Here is an 18,084-nt window from a genome sequence, read left to right as displayed (position 1 = left end):
AGTTGGATAAAGGTTAAGTTGAAGGCTCCTACCCCATCATGTACAGTATGTATATTTTCTCAACACTTAATTATTAAATGAAATATTTGTTACTGGGGCTGTCACAATATCAGATTGTCACTACGTGATTGTCATGGCCAAAAGAATTCACAATAACAACATATATTGAAAATAGTATAGTATAGTATAATTAATACTACTATAATAGTATAGTATAATAGTAGTATTATTAATACTACTAATAATTAAAAAAAACAATGCTGTCAGTCAAATTCTTCTTTAATTTTGTTTATTGTGTATATTCGAGTGTAGGTAGATGGAGAGAGAGCGTCTGTGACCATGACAATTACACTTAATGGAAAATGAAAAGACAACGTGATGAACTGATAAACAAAAGATCCACAAGGCCTAACGTGTCATCACAATGGTATCATATGTGTATTATTAACACAATATAAATATTACATTTTTTAAATATCATGGTTATTGTCAATACCGGCACATTGTGACATCCCTATTTGGAACTACTTGAAGACATGAGAGGGAGGGGGGGATGGGCTTGAGTGACTCAGCGACCGTCCATCACTCAGGTCTGTTCACTGTACAAGTCACTGATCATGCAGCGTTTCCTTACAGTAAAAGGATCTGAGACAGTTTCGGGCTCAGCCACCTGTTTTTACATAATGCAGGTTTCACCAGGGCCAAGCAGAGGATGTCAGTGGCAAATTCATAAAAGGCAATTTCTCAGTTTCTACCCCCATATACCCCCAGTTAGAAGCCTACCAGTGTTTCCCACACAAAGACTTTACTCCACTCTTTTCAAACATGGATTATAACAGACTGCAGACGTGATAGTACTGCCACCAACAAACACTGAAACATTCTTTCTATCATGGCAGCTTAAGTTTGACCTTGAGTTTAGTTCTGCTTCTTTGCTGGCGCTACTGCGGATATGAAAGCAGCCACAAAGTCCACAAGTCCAGAAGTTGCGATATTAAAGTGTGATTGGCCATATGTTTGTGTTCACCACTCACATACTGTATTGTTACTATAAATTTAGATATATAATTGGAAAAAGGGTTTGGCTCTGGGCTCAAGCAGCTGCCTGGCGGTCAGGAGTCTGGTCAGGGGCTGCTCCCCGCAACACCCAGAAAACAGGAACAAAGCAGCAGACATTGTCCTCCTCAGCTGGGGAGTGTGGCACACGGCTGTCATATTTCAGATGCGTTGTGAAGGGCCTGATTGTTCTATGGGTTACTCTAAATATTAAAGGTCTAAACCCCTTTTTTTTTTTTACCTTGATGAACTCTTGCAACAAGTTCTAAGATAGATAAGAGACATTTGACTTGACTTGATAGGCAGTGGGGCGTTTGCCTTTGTTCCATACAGCACACAAGCAGTGATTTCTCAGTCCAGTTAAGCTTTAGAGATGCAAGATTGTCAAGACCACGCATTTGTGTTTGTTACACAGGAGCACTCATGGGTCACCCAAAATAAATAAATAAATAAATAAATAAAAAATTAGCACATGAGCACACACACCTTGACATCAGGCCCAGATGGTCTGTAAGCTGCTAGAAACGCCCCTGTAGTAGAAAGAATGTATTTAGACAAGTCAAATTCATTTGTAGATATCAAATTACTGTTTTAATTAGTATTAATAAATTGGAAATAGCTCGTGTTGAATTTAAACGTCTAAAAAAAAGATAAAATAGCTGATGATGTCATATCTGACTCTAGGTTATATTTTGGAGACATCTTGAATTATTGTTCATACCAGTCGGACTGTGGGCAGATATAATGTGACTAATTATTACTGGACACACCTTAATGCAAAGTGCATTAGTAAATATGTAATATACCATAAGTGAGACGTTTCAAGTGTTTGGTCATAGTCCCGTCGTTGACACGAGATCTCGTACCTTCCTCCGGGGCTCTTCTCGCCGCTCCACCAACTTGTCACCAAAGATGGCGATTTGCTGAGTGCTCATGGATACACACATTTGTCGGCTAGTTGCTATCTTACTTGAAACGCCAACTTTAGAAACAAATTAACTGCTTAGCGAGCAACTCTTTCTCCCTTTGAAGCACATCTGACACAACGTCAGCCAGCGCTACCATGCAGATCACGCTTAAAACACTGCAGCAGCAGACTATTCAAATTGAGATAGACCCCGAACAAACGGTGAGTGGCTATTAGCTGACTTGCTAACTTTAGCTAACAGCACTAGCTGCGGGACCTATGTTTTAACTTTACGGGTAGACTCTACAGCTTAACTTGATATCGCCAATTAAAGAGCAAAGTATACAGTGTCTTATTAATTGCTTATTAATTCCACGTTTTACAAATGAACAAACCACATGAAACAGGTCGCTAAACAACGCGAAACCCCACTCACTAGCAAACGTTAGCCAGATAGCTAGCTGAACAGCCTGTTAATAAAGTCATCGCGACTCAGCTGCGAACGAATTTCTCATCTTTTCTCTAGTTTGTGTCGTGGTTACTTTGCTGCTACTGCTCCTCGGTAATATCTTATGTGATCTATTATGTGATGCTGCAACTTCTATAATAAACTCAAGCTGCCCACTACGCTATGATCGCTAATGCTAATGCTAACGCTGATGACAATCACGGTTAGCCTTATAGGTAGCGTACTAAAAAGCTGGCTAAGTTTGTTAGCATGTTCACATCTTTGTCATATAGCTAGCAAGGCCAATATTAGGTGAACGTTGGATTGTGTTTGTCACTCTAATATTGACGTATTACTGTCATTACTCAAAAGTGGATATCATACATGTGATTTTACTTGTATTTATGCTAAGCACTCATGCTGTGTGAGAGCTGAATGAAGCCACTGTATATGCACTGCCCTAACTTATCTAACTTTTGCAACTCAGCTATGATAGTGTGATGTATGATGTCTAGTAATGACATTGTCAGTGGTCTATCTTGACATTTTGTGACAGAATATTGAGACTCGTGGTTTACAGGTGAGGGATCAAGGAGGTGAATGAAAGACTGCCATCTTACACAATGCATGGATATTTGTAGAGAGACCACTAGCATTATGATACCATTAGGATGTGCCTGCAAATCAATGTTTATGAACTATGATTCCTTTCTTTGTCATCAGGTGAAGGCTTTGAAAGAGAAGATAGAAGCAGAAAGAGGCAAAGACAACTTCCCTGTATCTGGGCAGAAGCTGATATATGCTGGGAAAATCCTGCAAGATGACACACCTATTAAGGACTACAAAATTGATGAGAAGAATTTTGTTGTAGTGATGGTGTCCAAGGTGAGATCTTATTGTGAGCCTTACGGGTGATGTATTACATTGGGTTTTATAGTGTTATGGTGTTTGAACTTAAATTTCTGAGCTAATCTGTTGTCAACAATTAGGTGCCATGTACTATAGTACTTGTTTTAGGCAGATTTTAATGTTAAGCAGTTTCACTGTTAAGTCTCTAGTCTAACAGCACCTTCTTTTGAACTGGCTAAAGGCTAAGCCTGCAGCTGCTGCCTCACCCCCAGTCTCAGAAGCACCCAAGCCCCCTGTACAGGACTCTGGCTCCACGTCAACAGCTGTCCCGGCCACAGCCCCAGCCCCAGCCCCAGCCCCAGCCCCAGCCCCAGCAGCTGTCCCCATTCCCCCCGAGGACGCCAAAGAGGAGCCAAGTGCCGCAGCCACAGAACCACCACAACCAGCCAGGTAGACGTGGTCTGTTACATAGCGTGTAACGTGTACAGCTGCAGTGATGAGTCGACCATTTGATAAGTTATAGTAGTAGTAGTAATTTTAATATGTCAACTGGGGCTGTTCAAAAGTCACAGTTTCATTAAATCAATACTGTATATTTATTCTGTATTTGATATTTTCCAGATATAGATAGGGCTTAATCCAGAACACTGTTGTTACAGTGAGCCCTTTAAAACTTAAATGTCCCATCACTGCACCCAACCGTACCCCATAAAATCAAGAACAGAATCAATGCTGCAGGAAATCTTATCAGTTTTTTTTCTCAGTTGTAGTGAATTTCATTTTATAATTAGTCAAACTACAAAATAAAAATGTTGGCTGTTATTTCATAAACATCCATCTCAAGCCAGTGTGGGGATGCCCAACCAAATATGGTTTGTTCAGAGAAGAAATGTACTCTTTGTTTTATATCTTAAAATAGACGAAGTGGATTGTGCCTTTTTCCAAGTGAAAAACACAGAGTGGTCTGTCTGTAGACAAATGATCTAACATTTTCCAGCTATCTTTAGCCTTAACTGTCCAAAATGATTTATCAGCAGTTCATAGAAAACTACAGTCAACACCTTTGAATACAAATAATAATTATTATTGTCATTATTATACAATAATCACGATTTAATAATTGTAGGTTTTCCATTCATCTTACTATTGACTCACTAAAAGTGATACATTTGTTTTTTTCCTAGATGCAAATTAACGTTAACGCTAAAGTTTTTAATAGTGGAATTCCAAGTAAAGTATTGATAAGATTTGTGTCAGTGGCACAGTTATGACCTGTTAAAACACAGGGTAAACTTCGATATCGTTTCTCACCCTGTGTTTTTGTTCATAAGATTTTCAATTCAATTCAATTCAATTTTATTTGTATATACATTATCTCAAGGCACTTTACAGGGTAAGGTCAAGACCTTACTTTGTTACAGAGAAAAACCCAACAGTTCCCACAAAGAGCAAGCGTTTGGCAACAGGGCGGAGGAAAAACTCCCTTTTAACAGGAAGAAACCTCCAACAGAACCGGGCTCAGGGTGGGCGGCCGTCTGCCTCGACCGGTTGGGTTTAGGAGGAGATAAAAAAGGGGGGCAGGAGAGAGGAGAAAAGAGAGAGAGAAAGACAGACCAGGAACAGCTGTGTAGGTAATGGTGTTATCAATAATTTTCCAGTTATAATTATTGGAAGCAATATAAGTTAGAAATCTCATAAAATTTAAGTTAGAAATCTAATAAAATATGTATAATATTAATTCTTATATTGTTTTATTCTTATTTTGTAGAACAGGTGTACATTATTCACTGTAATGCTCATTGTCCCCTCTAATGGAGCAGTGATTCATTATAAATCGGGGTTGTGCAGATTGGCTGGATCCCCCACCCACATGTATTTTAATGGAAAGTGCAACAACAATGGAATGTGCAATTAACCTGTCAAACTATATGTTGAACACAAGAACATGAGTCATTAAGTGGTGATTCAATTATACAAACTTTCTTTCATAACCAAGACAAGTGCTTTGGTTTTAACACAGAAACTGATCTGTAGTGTGACATTATTTATTTAGTTGCATGGAATAGATGTTGATTCCTAAACTCATTTGTCATTAGTGTTTGATGTTTTTGCTCATCACCATGGAATCACAGAAATGTTGAGTGTCTGATTTTTTTTCTACACCTTTTATGTTTTTGTAGCTCCAGTGGCGGGAGCCAGGGCTTGGACGCTTCCTCAGCACTGGGTATGTAATGGATGGGTCGCTGCCAGACTTACATCATACACAAGTAACTGGAGCCTGCGCATCTCTAAGAGTCTCAGTGTGGTAGTTTGGGCACTTCATCACCATTGTTAAATGTAAATTGTACAATTTCAGACAATTGATAGTGTTATTAGAGTGGTAATATCACAGCAGTGCATTTCTGCTGTAAATCATAGGTCATACTTGCTGTGCCAGAAATTGTTCCTGGTGTGAGTCAGGGACTTTACAGGCTGCAGTACAATACATACCGTTCCTATATTTAGGCTGTGTCAAAAGTAAGTCATCTCTTACTGTGGAGCCACAGAGAGTGATGGGGATTCCCATTTGGTCCACTTATAGATGATGTACATACTCAGAAAAAGTAATAGAAGGTCACATGCTGCATTTAAACCCACATTGTTTGCTGTTGTATATTAGATGCTTTAATTTAGATGATGGTGTATTTTTTTATCTTTATCATTGTATCATTTGTTAACAGAAAGATTTATTTCATGTAGTTTCATAGTTATGTAAATGCTAAAAATGACTGGATTAATCTAAAATAAGGATTCGTCCCTGTCACCTAGAATTTTTTGAACAGTAATTACATAGTTATGGGTAAAAACTCTATTGTAATAAACACTACATTACGGGAATGATGAAAAGACAGTGTAATCAAGTGACTATACATGTAATTTACTAAATACATTAACTTTATCTATTAGGTTTGTAATATTTTTTTGTTTTCAAATTAGGTGCTACATTTAAAAAGGCCCTTTTTCTTACTGAGGAGGAATAGTTTGAAAAGCAGTTTCCTGTTGCTACATTCCTGAAGGTGTAACTCTGCAAATATACAAACTGTGTCGAGTTAGTAACTTGATCGTCTGTGTTTGTGTGGTTTTCAGTGACTGGGGCCGAGTATGAGGCGATGCTGACGGAGATCATGTCTATGGGCTACGAAAGAGAGAGAGTGGTGGCTGCACTAAGGGCCAGTTTCAACAACCCCCACAGAGCTGTAGAATACCTTCTCACTGTACGTCACACACACACTCACACAGATGAAAATGATTCTCACCAAATGCAGCTCTGTCCCCTCAGCAGTTCTGTCTGAAATGCACACATAATTTTGGCTACTCAAAAAAATATATAAATGTTTTGTGGTATTTACATGAGCAGCAGTTAATATGTCTGACCTCCTGAGCGCTGAGTCCACAGCCAGAGCTTTTTGATCCTCTGCTCTGTCACTTCTCTTCATTTTACTCTCCCAAAATTTAAAGAGACAATAAAGCTGAACAAAAAACAAAAAGTGCACCTATTGACCATGACCCACTAGCAAACTCCTACAGAGATGTACACAATGATTCCAGAAAAGTAATAGAAAGTAACCTGAACTCTGCTGCACATTTTGGTGTGGTCACTACTTGAACTCAATGTGGGGAGGTCACATTGTGGGAATATGTTTCCTGATAGGGCTGAAAAACATGATGAATGTGATGTTAATTAGTGTTAGCCACTCTGCTTCTTGTTGTAGTTAAGTGTATTTAGTTAGTGTAATTAAAAAGCTTTGCTCCGTGCTCTGTGAGGTTAATGAATGTTACACTGAGAGGTGTTAATATTTGAGCTTACCATCACTGATGAAAATGATGTGGGCTCAATATTACAAACGCCTCTTAAATATAATGCAATACAAATCAACAAGTACAGCCTACAAAGTGACTGTTAAATCAACAGTTCTGTAAAAGAGTGAGACTGAACATTATAACCTTCATAAAGGGCTGTTGTATTTACAGACTTTAGTTTTGGCTGCGTGCATCAGATAAATTGGCAACTGAGTGTGTGTATTTTGAGAATCCTGAAGGATTTACGAGGCAGTTGTCCATTATGATGAACAGTAGCTGGTCTGGTTAAACCAGATTAAATGTGTAAATTGTAAGAGAACATATTAAAAGTACATGGATTCACTTAGAGCTGTCAGTCAGTCAGTGTGTAACCAACTTCTGTGACACCGTTTTGGTGTGTCCATGTTGTTTGGCACCATGCAGGAAGTGTGTGTTTGTATATGTGTGAGATGGATAATTGTGTTGTTGTGTTTCCAGGGTATCCCCAGCAGCCCAGTCCAGGAGAGTAATCCACCAGCGCAGGCCCCTGCGTCTGGACCCACAGAAGCCCCATCTCTAGCAGAGGGTGAGGCACGCAACTCATTTTAGTCCAAGAATACCTGCAGTTCAGCTCTCTATTTACTGGGGAAAAAAATAAACACTAACGCTGGTGGCACGGTAACAAGCCAGTATCCATGAATCAAAATGAGCTCTAGACGGTAACTTACACCACCCGTGAGACTGTAAATTTACATCAGACTGCCGCTGGGCTCAGACGGGGCACTTTCTCAGATAAATACAGTAAATAACTGCCACTGCCTCGCAGGGGGCACTGACTCATTATGTGACTCACTGGGCTATGAATGTTTCTCTACAATGGGCATGAATAATTTGTTAATTGATCTATTAGGTGCCACCAGACCTGCACCTGTGTGAAAGTTTCCGCGCTCTGTGGAGACTTTCCATAAAAGCATTTTGTTTATTAGGAGCAGAGCTGCAACGATTAGTCGACTAATTTTCAGTTAGAAGTAAAAAAAAATTTGATAATAATCAATCGTTCATGTCATTTTTCAAACAAAATGTAAAAATGTGATAATGACACTCTGTGCTCTAGTTCACTGAAGCATTTTCACTGTTTAAATAATGTGTTGTAGACCTAACGATTAATTGATTCAAAGAGAAAATAACTGCTGGTTGCAGCCCTGTTGTGTATACATGTTCACTCAGTTCATCAGCTCAGTCACAACACTAGGGAGAACTCATGGTGTTTAGTACAACAGTCCTGCAATAAATCCTCCTGTAGTTTTCAGATTTAGTTGAAACATATTTAGAGAGGTGTTTACATTAAAGGTAGTTTTTGCTGCTGTTGAACTCTTTGCTCATAAGACAGCATCGTCTTATTTACAGCTAGCTTGCCATCAGTACATTCAACAACCTGCTGGTTTTGCTCAGAGGTGGGAGGGTGTGTGAACCTGCTGCGTGAAGTCGACAGTTTCCTGTTTTCTTGTTTAACTCCAATGTCTCATTATCTGTTTCTGCTGGTGCAAAACAAAGAAGATGATATGTGGATGTTGAGGCCGTAGGATTGCTGGAAGTCTCACCTGGAGGACGTTCTTGGTGTTGCACTCAGTTCACATTTACAGCATCGCAAATAGTTGTGTAACAAGTGGAAAAAAAAGAGGCAGACAGAGAAGTACAATGTCTGGCTCCTCTCTCGCCTCCGCACAGCTGACCAGTCACAGTGGGAAGTGGGTGTGAATGTTAGACGGTCAGTTTTGGAAAGCTACAGTCAACAGTGGACAAAGGATGCAGGTGTGGGGGAGGGGTTTCTGATGTTGTGCAGCAGTTGATATGGCGTGCTGCTCAGACAGAATAGAAATCCCCCTTTGCTCAGGCCATGGATCTCGAGTGAAATGGCAGGAAGAGCTTCTGTGAAATAATGATGAGGGGATATTTAAAAAGCGAATCAAGTTGTACACATGCTACTGTTGTAAACTAAGAATGAAGCAACTGATGTATCCTGAACATTTTGATGTCTTGCTCATGGTAAATAATCTTGTATGTCACCAGGAGACAACCCACTTGCATTCCTGCGGACCCAGCCCCAGTTTCTGCACATGAGACAGGCCATCCAGCAGAACCCTGCTCTGCTACCAGCTCTACTCCAGCAGCTAGGCAGAGAAAACCCTCAACTTCTACAGGTACCAACACTCGCTGACTCACAACACGGAGGTCATTTGGACACACACACGTCAGACAACCTCACACTGAGTTTTCCAGACCAGCGTGGAGTCATGTTGTGCCCCTGCTGTGAAAATACTTATTCAGTGTCTGCCCCAAGCTCCCAACAACTTTTAGGGTAAAAGTTTAAGAGTTGAGGTAATTTAACTGTTGTAAACGCAAAAAAAATTCCTCCCTAATCAAGCACCAGTCCAGCCTCTAAAAATGTCTGCACCAACTGTGAGGATGTTTTTAGACAGATGTACAGTAAATGTGTGTTCATGGTGTACATTAGTCAGTTATACAGATGTCCCTCCAAAGACTGGACTGTGACTGTGTGTACATATTTTATAAATATCATTTCTGTCACTGCTGAGCTTCTCTGTTTGATGCCCTTGTCGTCACCAAGCAAACTGTTGTTTTGATGTCTCAGACTGTCCTGAAATACAGTTTTAACCGTCCTGAGCAAAATGTAAACTGACCCAAAATCAACATGTTGTTTCTATATTTAATATACTTTATTATCATCATCAATAAGTGTAATAAGATACAGTGTTGAGGAAACAAATATATAGCTCCATTCACAGACACAGGTTGACAACAAAACACAAAAGTAATCAGTTAACTGTAAAAAAAAAAAAGAAGGGAGGAGAGGATACAAATGGAACAAATGGTCACTGCTGTCACAGAGTCATAGTGCTGGTGAACAGAGTTGTAGAGGGTAGTTGAGCATCTCGTTGGACAGGTAAGACCTTCAGTCTGACTCCATCCTCTTCCTGCTGGAGAAGCCACACTCACAACAAGAGGAGCTCATAGGGAGGGAGACGCTGATCTCCTGTCCCTGCCAGTGACTCAGCTGCTGCCACAGCCGTGGGGTCGAGGTGTATGTAGTGATGAGCCATGAGAACCTTGAGTTAAGTCTTGTCCAGCTGCCTCCACAGATTCAAACTATTTTCATTTCTCGAGTACTGGACAGAAATGCGCCATGAGGCTCATCAGTGCTAAATGTTGCCAGATTGGTGGTGTCTGCATTGGTGATCATCCTGGTGATCTGGACACCTTGGCATGTTACCCCAACCTCAGCCATGAACTTTTGTAGCTTTGGGGCTTCGGTTTGTCTTCAGTTAAAAAAAAAAGAAAACAGACATTTTAGTAATTTTAATCATCAAAAAACCAATACAACAGGCGGCCCGATGGCGGAGTGGTTAGGGCGCGTACCACATGAGTGGATGCTCTTAGCAGGCGAGTGCCGGTTTGACTCCCGAACTCTGCCCCTTTCTTGTCACTTTCTACTGTCTTGTCAATAAAGTCCTACAGTCAATAAAGTCCTGTCAATAAAGTCCTACTGCAAAAAATGCCCCCCAAAAAAAACAAACAAAAAAACCCCATACAACATTAAAAATGTATATGGGTTATTGACATCCAATGCTTCATCTAAAAACATAATTTCTCACAGCAGTCCATCTGAGACATCTGTAATCTGCAGGCTGAGGTACTGGACAACCAGCATGTGGTGGATGAATAGCAGCATGTTACTGGACTGCTGCACAAACTTTGTCCTGCCCTTCATGGCTGCACGTGCTTCCCTGTTAGGGTCACTGGCATGGTTCTCCACCAGGATGAGCCTGTAGCTCCTCACTGGGGCCACCAGTGCGTGTGATTATTTGCAGCAGTCAGTCAGCGAGTACCTTCAGTGTCGCCTGGCCTCACACTGGGGATCTTCATCACCTTGCTGATCTCCTGAAGCTCCCGTGAGGCCTTTGCAGAGTAGGTGTAGTGCTTGTTGGTTGCATGTAGTGTTTGCTTGATGTTCTGTACCGTTCTGCCAGAATGGCATCCAGAATGCCCCGGCTATGGGCGTGGCCCAGGGCAACAATGTGGATGAGCTGGTTGAGTGGTATGCCATTCTGGAGGTAGAGGTGGTCGATCAGCTCCTGGTCCTTCACTGATCAGCTGTCTGAAGGGTTGGGACAGAACAAAAAAGAACCTGACTGATCGCAGCTTTTCCCAAAGCTCCTCAGTGAAGCACGAACCGGTGGCTGTGAAGAACATGCAGCAGGTCTGGTCCTTACTGTTTGTTTTGAGCAGGATCCAGACTGTTGAGATGATGAGTCACCATCGTGGTGAAGACCGCCTCTTCTCTGGCAGTGAAGTAGGCTATGCTGAAGAGTTTAAACATGTTGCTCCTCTGTCTGGATGAGCTCTTGCTTGCAGGGCTTCTTCAGTTGCTTGGTCTGCAGTCGTGTCTACAGCCTCTTTGATGCTCCTCACTCTGACTTTCTCTCCAGTTACCCCGTGAAACTGGTTGTTCCACGTGGCCTGAGGAGGACAGCTCCTGCATGTTCTGCAGTACATTAGGTTCATAATATTCAATGAATGCACCATGTGAAATCACTTCTCTCTGACTGCTGTGCAGCTCTGATCATGCCTGTGCTCATGACACACAGACCAGAGAGCAGAGCTCCTGCCCTGCTGCTGCAGATCTGAGCAGATCTTTTTTTCAAAGTTCATTAATACTAAATGTGTCGTGTGTTCAAGTTGCACCAAATTATTAACCAACCACACTTCCTGGGGTCCCCGGCGACACACCTGCTGGGGTGAAGTCAATGGGATAAACAGTTCTGAAGAAATGTGACAGATTCTTGCTTCACAGTTGGATCAGATTAGAGGTCGGCTGTGGTCCTGTTTCCGCTCCTGATAACACACATTAACTCATACAGCTACAATCACAACTGTCCATTTACAAGCTTTTCTTGTGTGTGATAATGACAAAAAACTCACAATCATGTATTGAATTTATCTAAATGTATGCTTTAGCTAATATACTCACTCTCAGCCAGTGCAGTGTGTGTATAGTTAGCTAGCAAGCAACATGTTATCTCAGGTTCAGCATAGTCAGTGCAGCACCCTATTGATGGTCACTCTGTGTTTTGTTTAAGCACCACAACCACAAGGTCCTACCAGCAGGCTGTGACTGAGGGGAGAGATGGTGTTATGCTGAATTTTGCTCCAGGACATTTCAGGTCTTGCGTAGTAACAGCATGAGAAGACCTGCTCCATTGTAGTCACTAGTCAAAGCTTGGTTCTGCTTGTTATTTGCAAAGTCTTACTTTGAGATAAATCAATAAAAAAAATTATATCTAAAATCCCTTTCATCCTGGAGGAGGGAGATCTCGTCCTGAACATGTTTTCTATCGTCTCCAAGACAACGAGACGCTGTTAGTCTTGAGCCCTGCCCTAAGTATTGTAATGTTTCAGGTGTTAAACGTAACCTCTTCTCATTTGTGTTTCTTCCTCAGCAAATCAGTCAGCATCAGGAGCTATTCATCCAGATGTTGAACGAGCCGGTGGGGGAGGGTGGAGATGCACCAGAGGTTGGAGAGATGGGGGCAGCAGGGGAGGAGGGCGCCCCTGTCAACTATATCCAGGTTACACCTCAGGAGAAGGAAGCCATCGAAAGGGTGAGTGACCAATAAAGACTAAATATGATACATACAGTGATACATTTCAAATTAAGAGCTGCAGGTCCTTAAACCCTTCTCTCCTGTGTCTCTGCTCTGTGTCGCTCCCGCCTGCTCCGCCCGGACAGTTAAAAGCGCTGGGGTTCCCTGAGGCTCTGGTGATCCAGGCCTACTTTGCCTGTGAGAAGAACGAGAACCTGGCAGCCAACTTTCTCCTCAACCAGGGACTGGAGGATGACTGAACACAGATCACTGCCTTCCTGCTCCCCCCCTCCTACCCTTCCCCTCTTCGGCTCAGCATAAAGACTGCACCTCCCCCTCCCCCAATTTTACTGTACAGCTACCAACCTCAGCTCATCCCAACAGGAGGGGAGGAGAGGGGAGAGCCAGCAGGGGGGTGGGGGTGGGGGTGGGGGAGGGGGTGGGGACGGTAAGATGGGAAGGGGAAAACAGGGTGGTTAGGTTTATGGTGGGGTTAAAGTACACAAAGTGGAGGCTGCGTGCAGGAAGGTCAGACTTGGAATATCAGAGGTCAGGGGTGAAAAAGTGGAAGAATTATAAAATCCACGTGAATTCCAATGGAATGTGTGGGGTTTGTCTAGGGGAGATCTATAATTTGATTTTAGACGCGCTTTGTGAACATCAGGGGGGTGTGGGGTGGGGGGAGGGCAACGGGGGCTAAGAGTTTGCGATGAGAGTGTGTGCTTGTGTCTGTGTCTGTCTCTGTCTGTGTCTCTGTCTGTGTGTGTGTCAGTGTGTGTGTGTGTGTGTGTGTAAGAGTAAGAGTGCGGTGAGAGAGAGCGAGTTACATGTCTGTGTGCCTGTGCTGATGGATGCGATACAGTTAAGCAGAAAAAGTAATCAATTTGCAAGTTTGTTAATGCTGTAGCTGGATTGTATGGAAGCACATGCTCCTCACTGCACTTCGACAACATTATCAGTGTGTGTAACTGCTTGTGTGTACCTCTGTAAGCCTCATGTACGTACGTCCAAGAATGAAACTGGCAGAGACGCACCGGACCGCGCTGCCCTCTGTATGTGTCTGACATGATGTTGCTGCGGGAAAAAAATGGGAACTAAACTGACAAATAAGTATCTGGTTATTCTGTTGACTTTGTACCACCCCTCATCTGTTCTGCCATGGTGGCTGCACTCACCGCAGCCAATCAGAACCCCTGCAAATGCTGTGCCTGTTTAGGTTACTCAAATGTGGAACTATTTCTGTCTATGCTCGTTGCTTCTGGTGCTAATAATAACACTACCCAGAAAAATCTACTGTGCAACTTAAACATCAGACTTTTGGGTTTCAGTTTTAACTATTAATAGATGCAGACTGCAGCTAAAATGGTGGCAGGTTTGTTGTGAGTTCTCCGCATTATACGGAAAATATATTCTTCCCCCAGTTTACCAAAAGGAGGAGCCTTCATTCACAACAGCCCACACTCTTAACTGTGAGGCTGTTGCTGAGTTGACCCACAGTATCTGCCAAGACACATTACTTTACCTACTTTAATGAACTACATAACCAAAATGATTAAAGGCCCACACGTTTAACATCTTAGGTGTTGTATGTATTTCTTTTGCAGGCAAATCTGTGTTTACTGCTTGGTGAGGAGTAAAGCATCTGCATGTGGTTTTAACAGTGTCACGTGATTGACTCATCGGGACCATGCGATGACTTATTCTTTCTCTCTTTTCTTCTAGTCGATTCTGAACAGGTCCTATCATCATACATTGTATTACCGTGTCTAGAACAGCACTTTTCTTGCATTGTGTCATTGCTTTCAGACGTTTGAATAGCTTAAGGGAAAGAACTGGGAACCAAATGCTGGGATAAAGACACTGATCAGCTACAACATTAAAATCAATCACAGATTTGATTGTTGTGGCTGATTGGTGTATACTGTACCTTTCATTTGTCCAACCTGAGACAAATTGTAGACAAAATTAAACCAATTGATTGAATCTGAGCTCTAATTAAACTTGGATGACACAAAATTGACTTACCTGTGATTGTCTAAATGTTGGCACTCCATGTGCATCCAATGGATAATGCTGCCAGTTAGATTCAACTTAGTTTAATTTAAGCAGTGATGGGGCCAGAGTAGTTGTCTGATTAGTTTCAAGGATGGATTACCGAGTAGGCCAACAGGGCACAAGCCCAGGTGCTCCGGACCACAACTTCTGTCTTGTTTGGAAATTAGTCAAATTAGTCACAAAGAAACACAAAAAACTCACACGCAAAACAATAAAAAGAAAAGTTAAATGAGAACCAAGAGGCGCAAAACAACAAGGACACTTGAAACGACCTTAAACAGACAAAACATCTGTAAACAGATGTAACACTACTACAAGGAGACGCACAATCATCACAAATGACATTACAAATTTTAACTCATTTTACAAATGTGCGACTCGTCTTTAAAACTATGCCCCATTCTGACCCCCAACCCGGACTGTCAGACCAGTATTTTGCATATTCAGTCCAAACAGACAACAAATGCAGGGGTAGATAATTGTACGTGGATCAAGGCTACATTATGCATGTTGAGGTTCAACTACACACAAAACGACTAACGAGAGGAGACTGTTCTGTGAGGAGCAGGTCTAATCCGTCGTTACCATCTAACTATGTGCAGGCGGGCTGATTGTCCACTACAGATCACTGTATTATGAAGCTTATTATGGTAATTGCTGGCCTGGTTGTGGCGTGCGAGTTGGGGATGTGTGGTAACTCTTTGTTTTGGCTGCAAAGGTTTTCAGCTCAATGTGGGTCCATGAACAGACGACAACTGTAAAAGAAAAAAACAAACTGTCTCCAGTATGATTCTGTATGTGTGAAGGCAGTTTTTACTGGCAACTGTCCTACAGCATCAACATGATCTTAGACTATGCTGTGCTACATTAAATATCAGCAGTCTTTCGGGCCTCTGTCTCTTTGTGCCTCATTAGCATCATCATCGTACATCTGACTCTGTCTGTACAGACCAGCTTTTCAAAAGGGGCCCATTCAGCGGGTCACTGTTCCAGCCTGCAGTGGACACGAAGCATTGAAAATCAGTGACTGTCACGTTTAAAACGCTTTTACACCTGAGAGAGTTTCCTGTTTACCTGACATGCATGTCTCGACTATTGCAGGGAAAACTGCAGATCCAGTGGAAGGATTAATAAAGCACACTGTTAAGTAAGAACACTTCAGTCACATTTCTGACAGTCAGTCCAACTTCAAGCACACCATTAAATAAATAAATAAATTATATGTAACAATTGGTAAATTACTATCTTGAATGATTTCTATAATCATTATAGAAATAATAATAACCTAATGGGCCACATAAATGAGAACAGCTGGTAAATATGAGAATACATTTATTATTAATAGGTAAATCAAAATGCTAATTTAATACATTTTCTTATGGTTAAATTACTAATATTCAGTTAGTTGCAAGATTAAAGCTATATAGTGCCACAGTGGTGATGTATTATTGTAAGCCAAGCCAGATATTAGTGTCTCTCTAGTTCCCTGAACAAACATCAATGGGATTTTTACATTGGCACTTTGGTTTAGTTACAGCAGAAAACAAGGTGTGTGGCAAACAGAAGCTTGTTCAGCATGATAATCTTCACAAGTGAACATCACTTTTATGATTTTTGAAAGTTTCAATACAATCACCAGATGTTAAAAGCAAATGTTAGGCTTAAAACAAACTACACCACGGTCACATGACTTCAACATCTACAAAAGCCTTTCCTCGTAGGAAGTTGGTGATGGTGAAAGCACGAGTATAAACTCAGTGAGGCTGTAAAGCTGGACTGGTGAGAGGATCGGTTTTCATGTTGAGCATGATGATGTTTAACGTCCCTGACAACCTGTAGTCTCATTCAGCCACTTGTTAGCAACCAGCTGTTTTTAACATGGAAAAGCTACAAGAAATCCCAACTAGGATATTGTTACTGACATATTTTATATCATAGAATAAAATGTGAAAATGTCTTGAGCTTGTGTTGACCACACACCTTATTGCAGCCTTCTAACCAAAAACCCATTCAAAAACCCCGCTGACTTCAGGGCGAGGGAACTGGAGGTGCTACATGCTGACCAATTTCTGGGCTTAGGACTCATTTCTGTGGCTCTCTATTTTCAAGTTCTGCTATTGCTACATAGCCAGTGTTAGCATTAACAGTTGTGTACTTACCAGTCTGGAAGAAACTTTGTGAGTTCAGCATTAACCTTCATTCCTTCACTCACAAAGAGCTGTCTCCAGAGGTGGAGAGCTGCACCACAGTTAACGCTCCATCACGTTTTTTTCTTCTCCTGCAGTTAGCATGCTTATTATAACCTAACGAAGCTCTTGTAAAACAGCAATCCACCACCTGCTCCCGACAAGAAACTGCATTTGGCAATGTTTTGAGAAAACTTCCAAATAGCCTCTTTAAAGATTTATTGATCAATTAGCTATTGAACAGCTATATGCAGGCTGGGGTTAAGTTTGTGTGCTGTTTGGTGCTAGTAGAGCTTTTTTCTTGGCTTATGAGAGCTATGAGACTCAACCGCATCAGTAAAGTCGTGGACTGTGAAATGAAAACAGCTAAAAGTTGCTAAAACACCTCAGAGCTGAGGGGAACTGTAGATTGAATTGCATGATAATTCTCTGTGGGTCCGTCACAGGCAAACTCTTTCACATTACACATGATCATTTGACCCATTGCTCATATAAAAATATTGATTAGTGCAGCTTTAAAAGTAAATTACATTTATTCAAGTACTGTATAATTTGGGGTACCTGTACTTTGCTTGAGTATTTACATTTTATGTTGCTGTATAATCCTACTCCATGACATTTCAGAGGAAAATATTGTAATGCTTAATCTATTTAAAAGCTATAATTGATAGTTACTTTTATAATTTGACACATATTGTGTAATTGTTTGCATTGTTTGTGTGCAGGAGGTTTGTTTTTTCTACCTTTGCTAGGCTGATAATCTCATGACCCCTCAGATTTATTTTGTGACCCTTTGGGCCCCTAGGTTGGAAACCAGTGGACATTACTGAACCTTAAGTATTAACATCTAATAATGTCATATACAGTGATGACTCTGCCACAGGAGCCATTATTTTCTTCAGAAGAATTAGCTTTACTTTTTCCTAATGAAGGGTTTAAATGCATGACTTTTAAATGGTGTATTTTTACGATGTGGTATTGCCACTCTTACCAAAGGGTCTTGCAGAAACGTCTATGGGCCACGGCCACGTATGAGACACAGGTGGCTGCTTGTCTATCACCAAAATGGCACAGTAATAACCACAGCTGACATAGGCAGGA

General features: G+C 41.4%; 1 protein-coding gene and 1 long non-coding RNA gene across 2 annotated transcripts; one reads left to right on the top strand and one right to left on the bottom strand.

The window, feature by feature from the left end:
• Positions 1-439: 439 nt before the first annotated feature.
• LOC139618589 (uncharacterized) lies at positions 440-1,962 on the bottom strand. Its single transcript, XR_011689749.1, has 2 exons — positions 1,863-1,962; positions 440-1,586 (listed from the first exon to the last, which is right to left on the bottom strand). It is a non-coding gene; the product is annotated as an uncharacterized lncRNA (long non-coding RNA).
• rad23aa (RAD23 homolog A, nucleotide excision repair protein a) lies at positions 1,961-15,687 on the top strand. Its single transcript, XM_071474645.1, has 9 exons — positions 1,961-2,185; positions 3,135-3,296; positions 3,502-3,710; positions 5,441-5,484; positions 6,387-6,514; positions 7,578-7,665; positions 9,150-9,280; positions 12,599-12,760; positions 12,889-15,687. The coding sequence occupies exons 1-9, from the start codon at positions 2,120-2,122 to the stop codon at positions 13,000-13,002; spliced, it is 1,104 nt and encodes a 367-aa protein (XP_071330746.1). The 5' UTR covers positions 1,961-2,119; the 3' UTR covers positions 13,003-15,687.
• Positions 15,688-18,084: the final 2,397 nt, after the last annotated feature.

Source organism: Trachinotus anak, unplaced genomic scaffold, assembly GCF_046630095.1.
Source record: "Trachinotus anak isolate AG129_WGS33_773 ecotype Australia unplaced genomic scaffold, CSIRO_AGI_Tana_v1 ptg000003l, whole genome shotgun sequence".
Taxonomy (NCBI): Eukaryota; Metazoa; Chordata; class Actinopteri; order Carangiformes; family Carangidae; genus Trachinotus; species Trachinotus anak.
This window is presented reverse-complemented; position numbering and strand designations above follow the sequence as displayed.

What these genes read in the sequence shown, in the direction of transcription:
- rad23aa (XM_071474645.1), top strand. Translation starts at nt 2,120, where the DNA reads ATGCAGATCACGCTTAAAACACTGCAGCAGCAGACTATTCAAATTGAG. An exon ending in AAAACCCTCAACTTCTACAG is followed by an intron (nt 9,281 to 12,598) that starts GTACCAACACTC and finishes TTTCTTCCTCAG; the next exon opens with CAAATCAGTCAGCATCAGGA. An exon ending in AGAAGGAAGCCATCGAAAGG is followed by an intron (nt 12,761 to 12,888) that starts GTGAGTGACCAA and finishes CCGCCCGGACAG; the next exon opens with TTAAAAGCGCTGGGGTTCCC.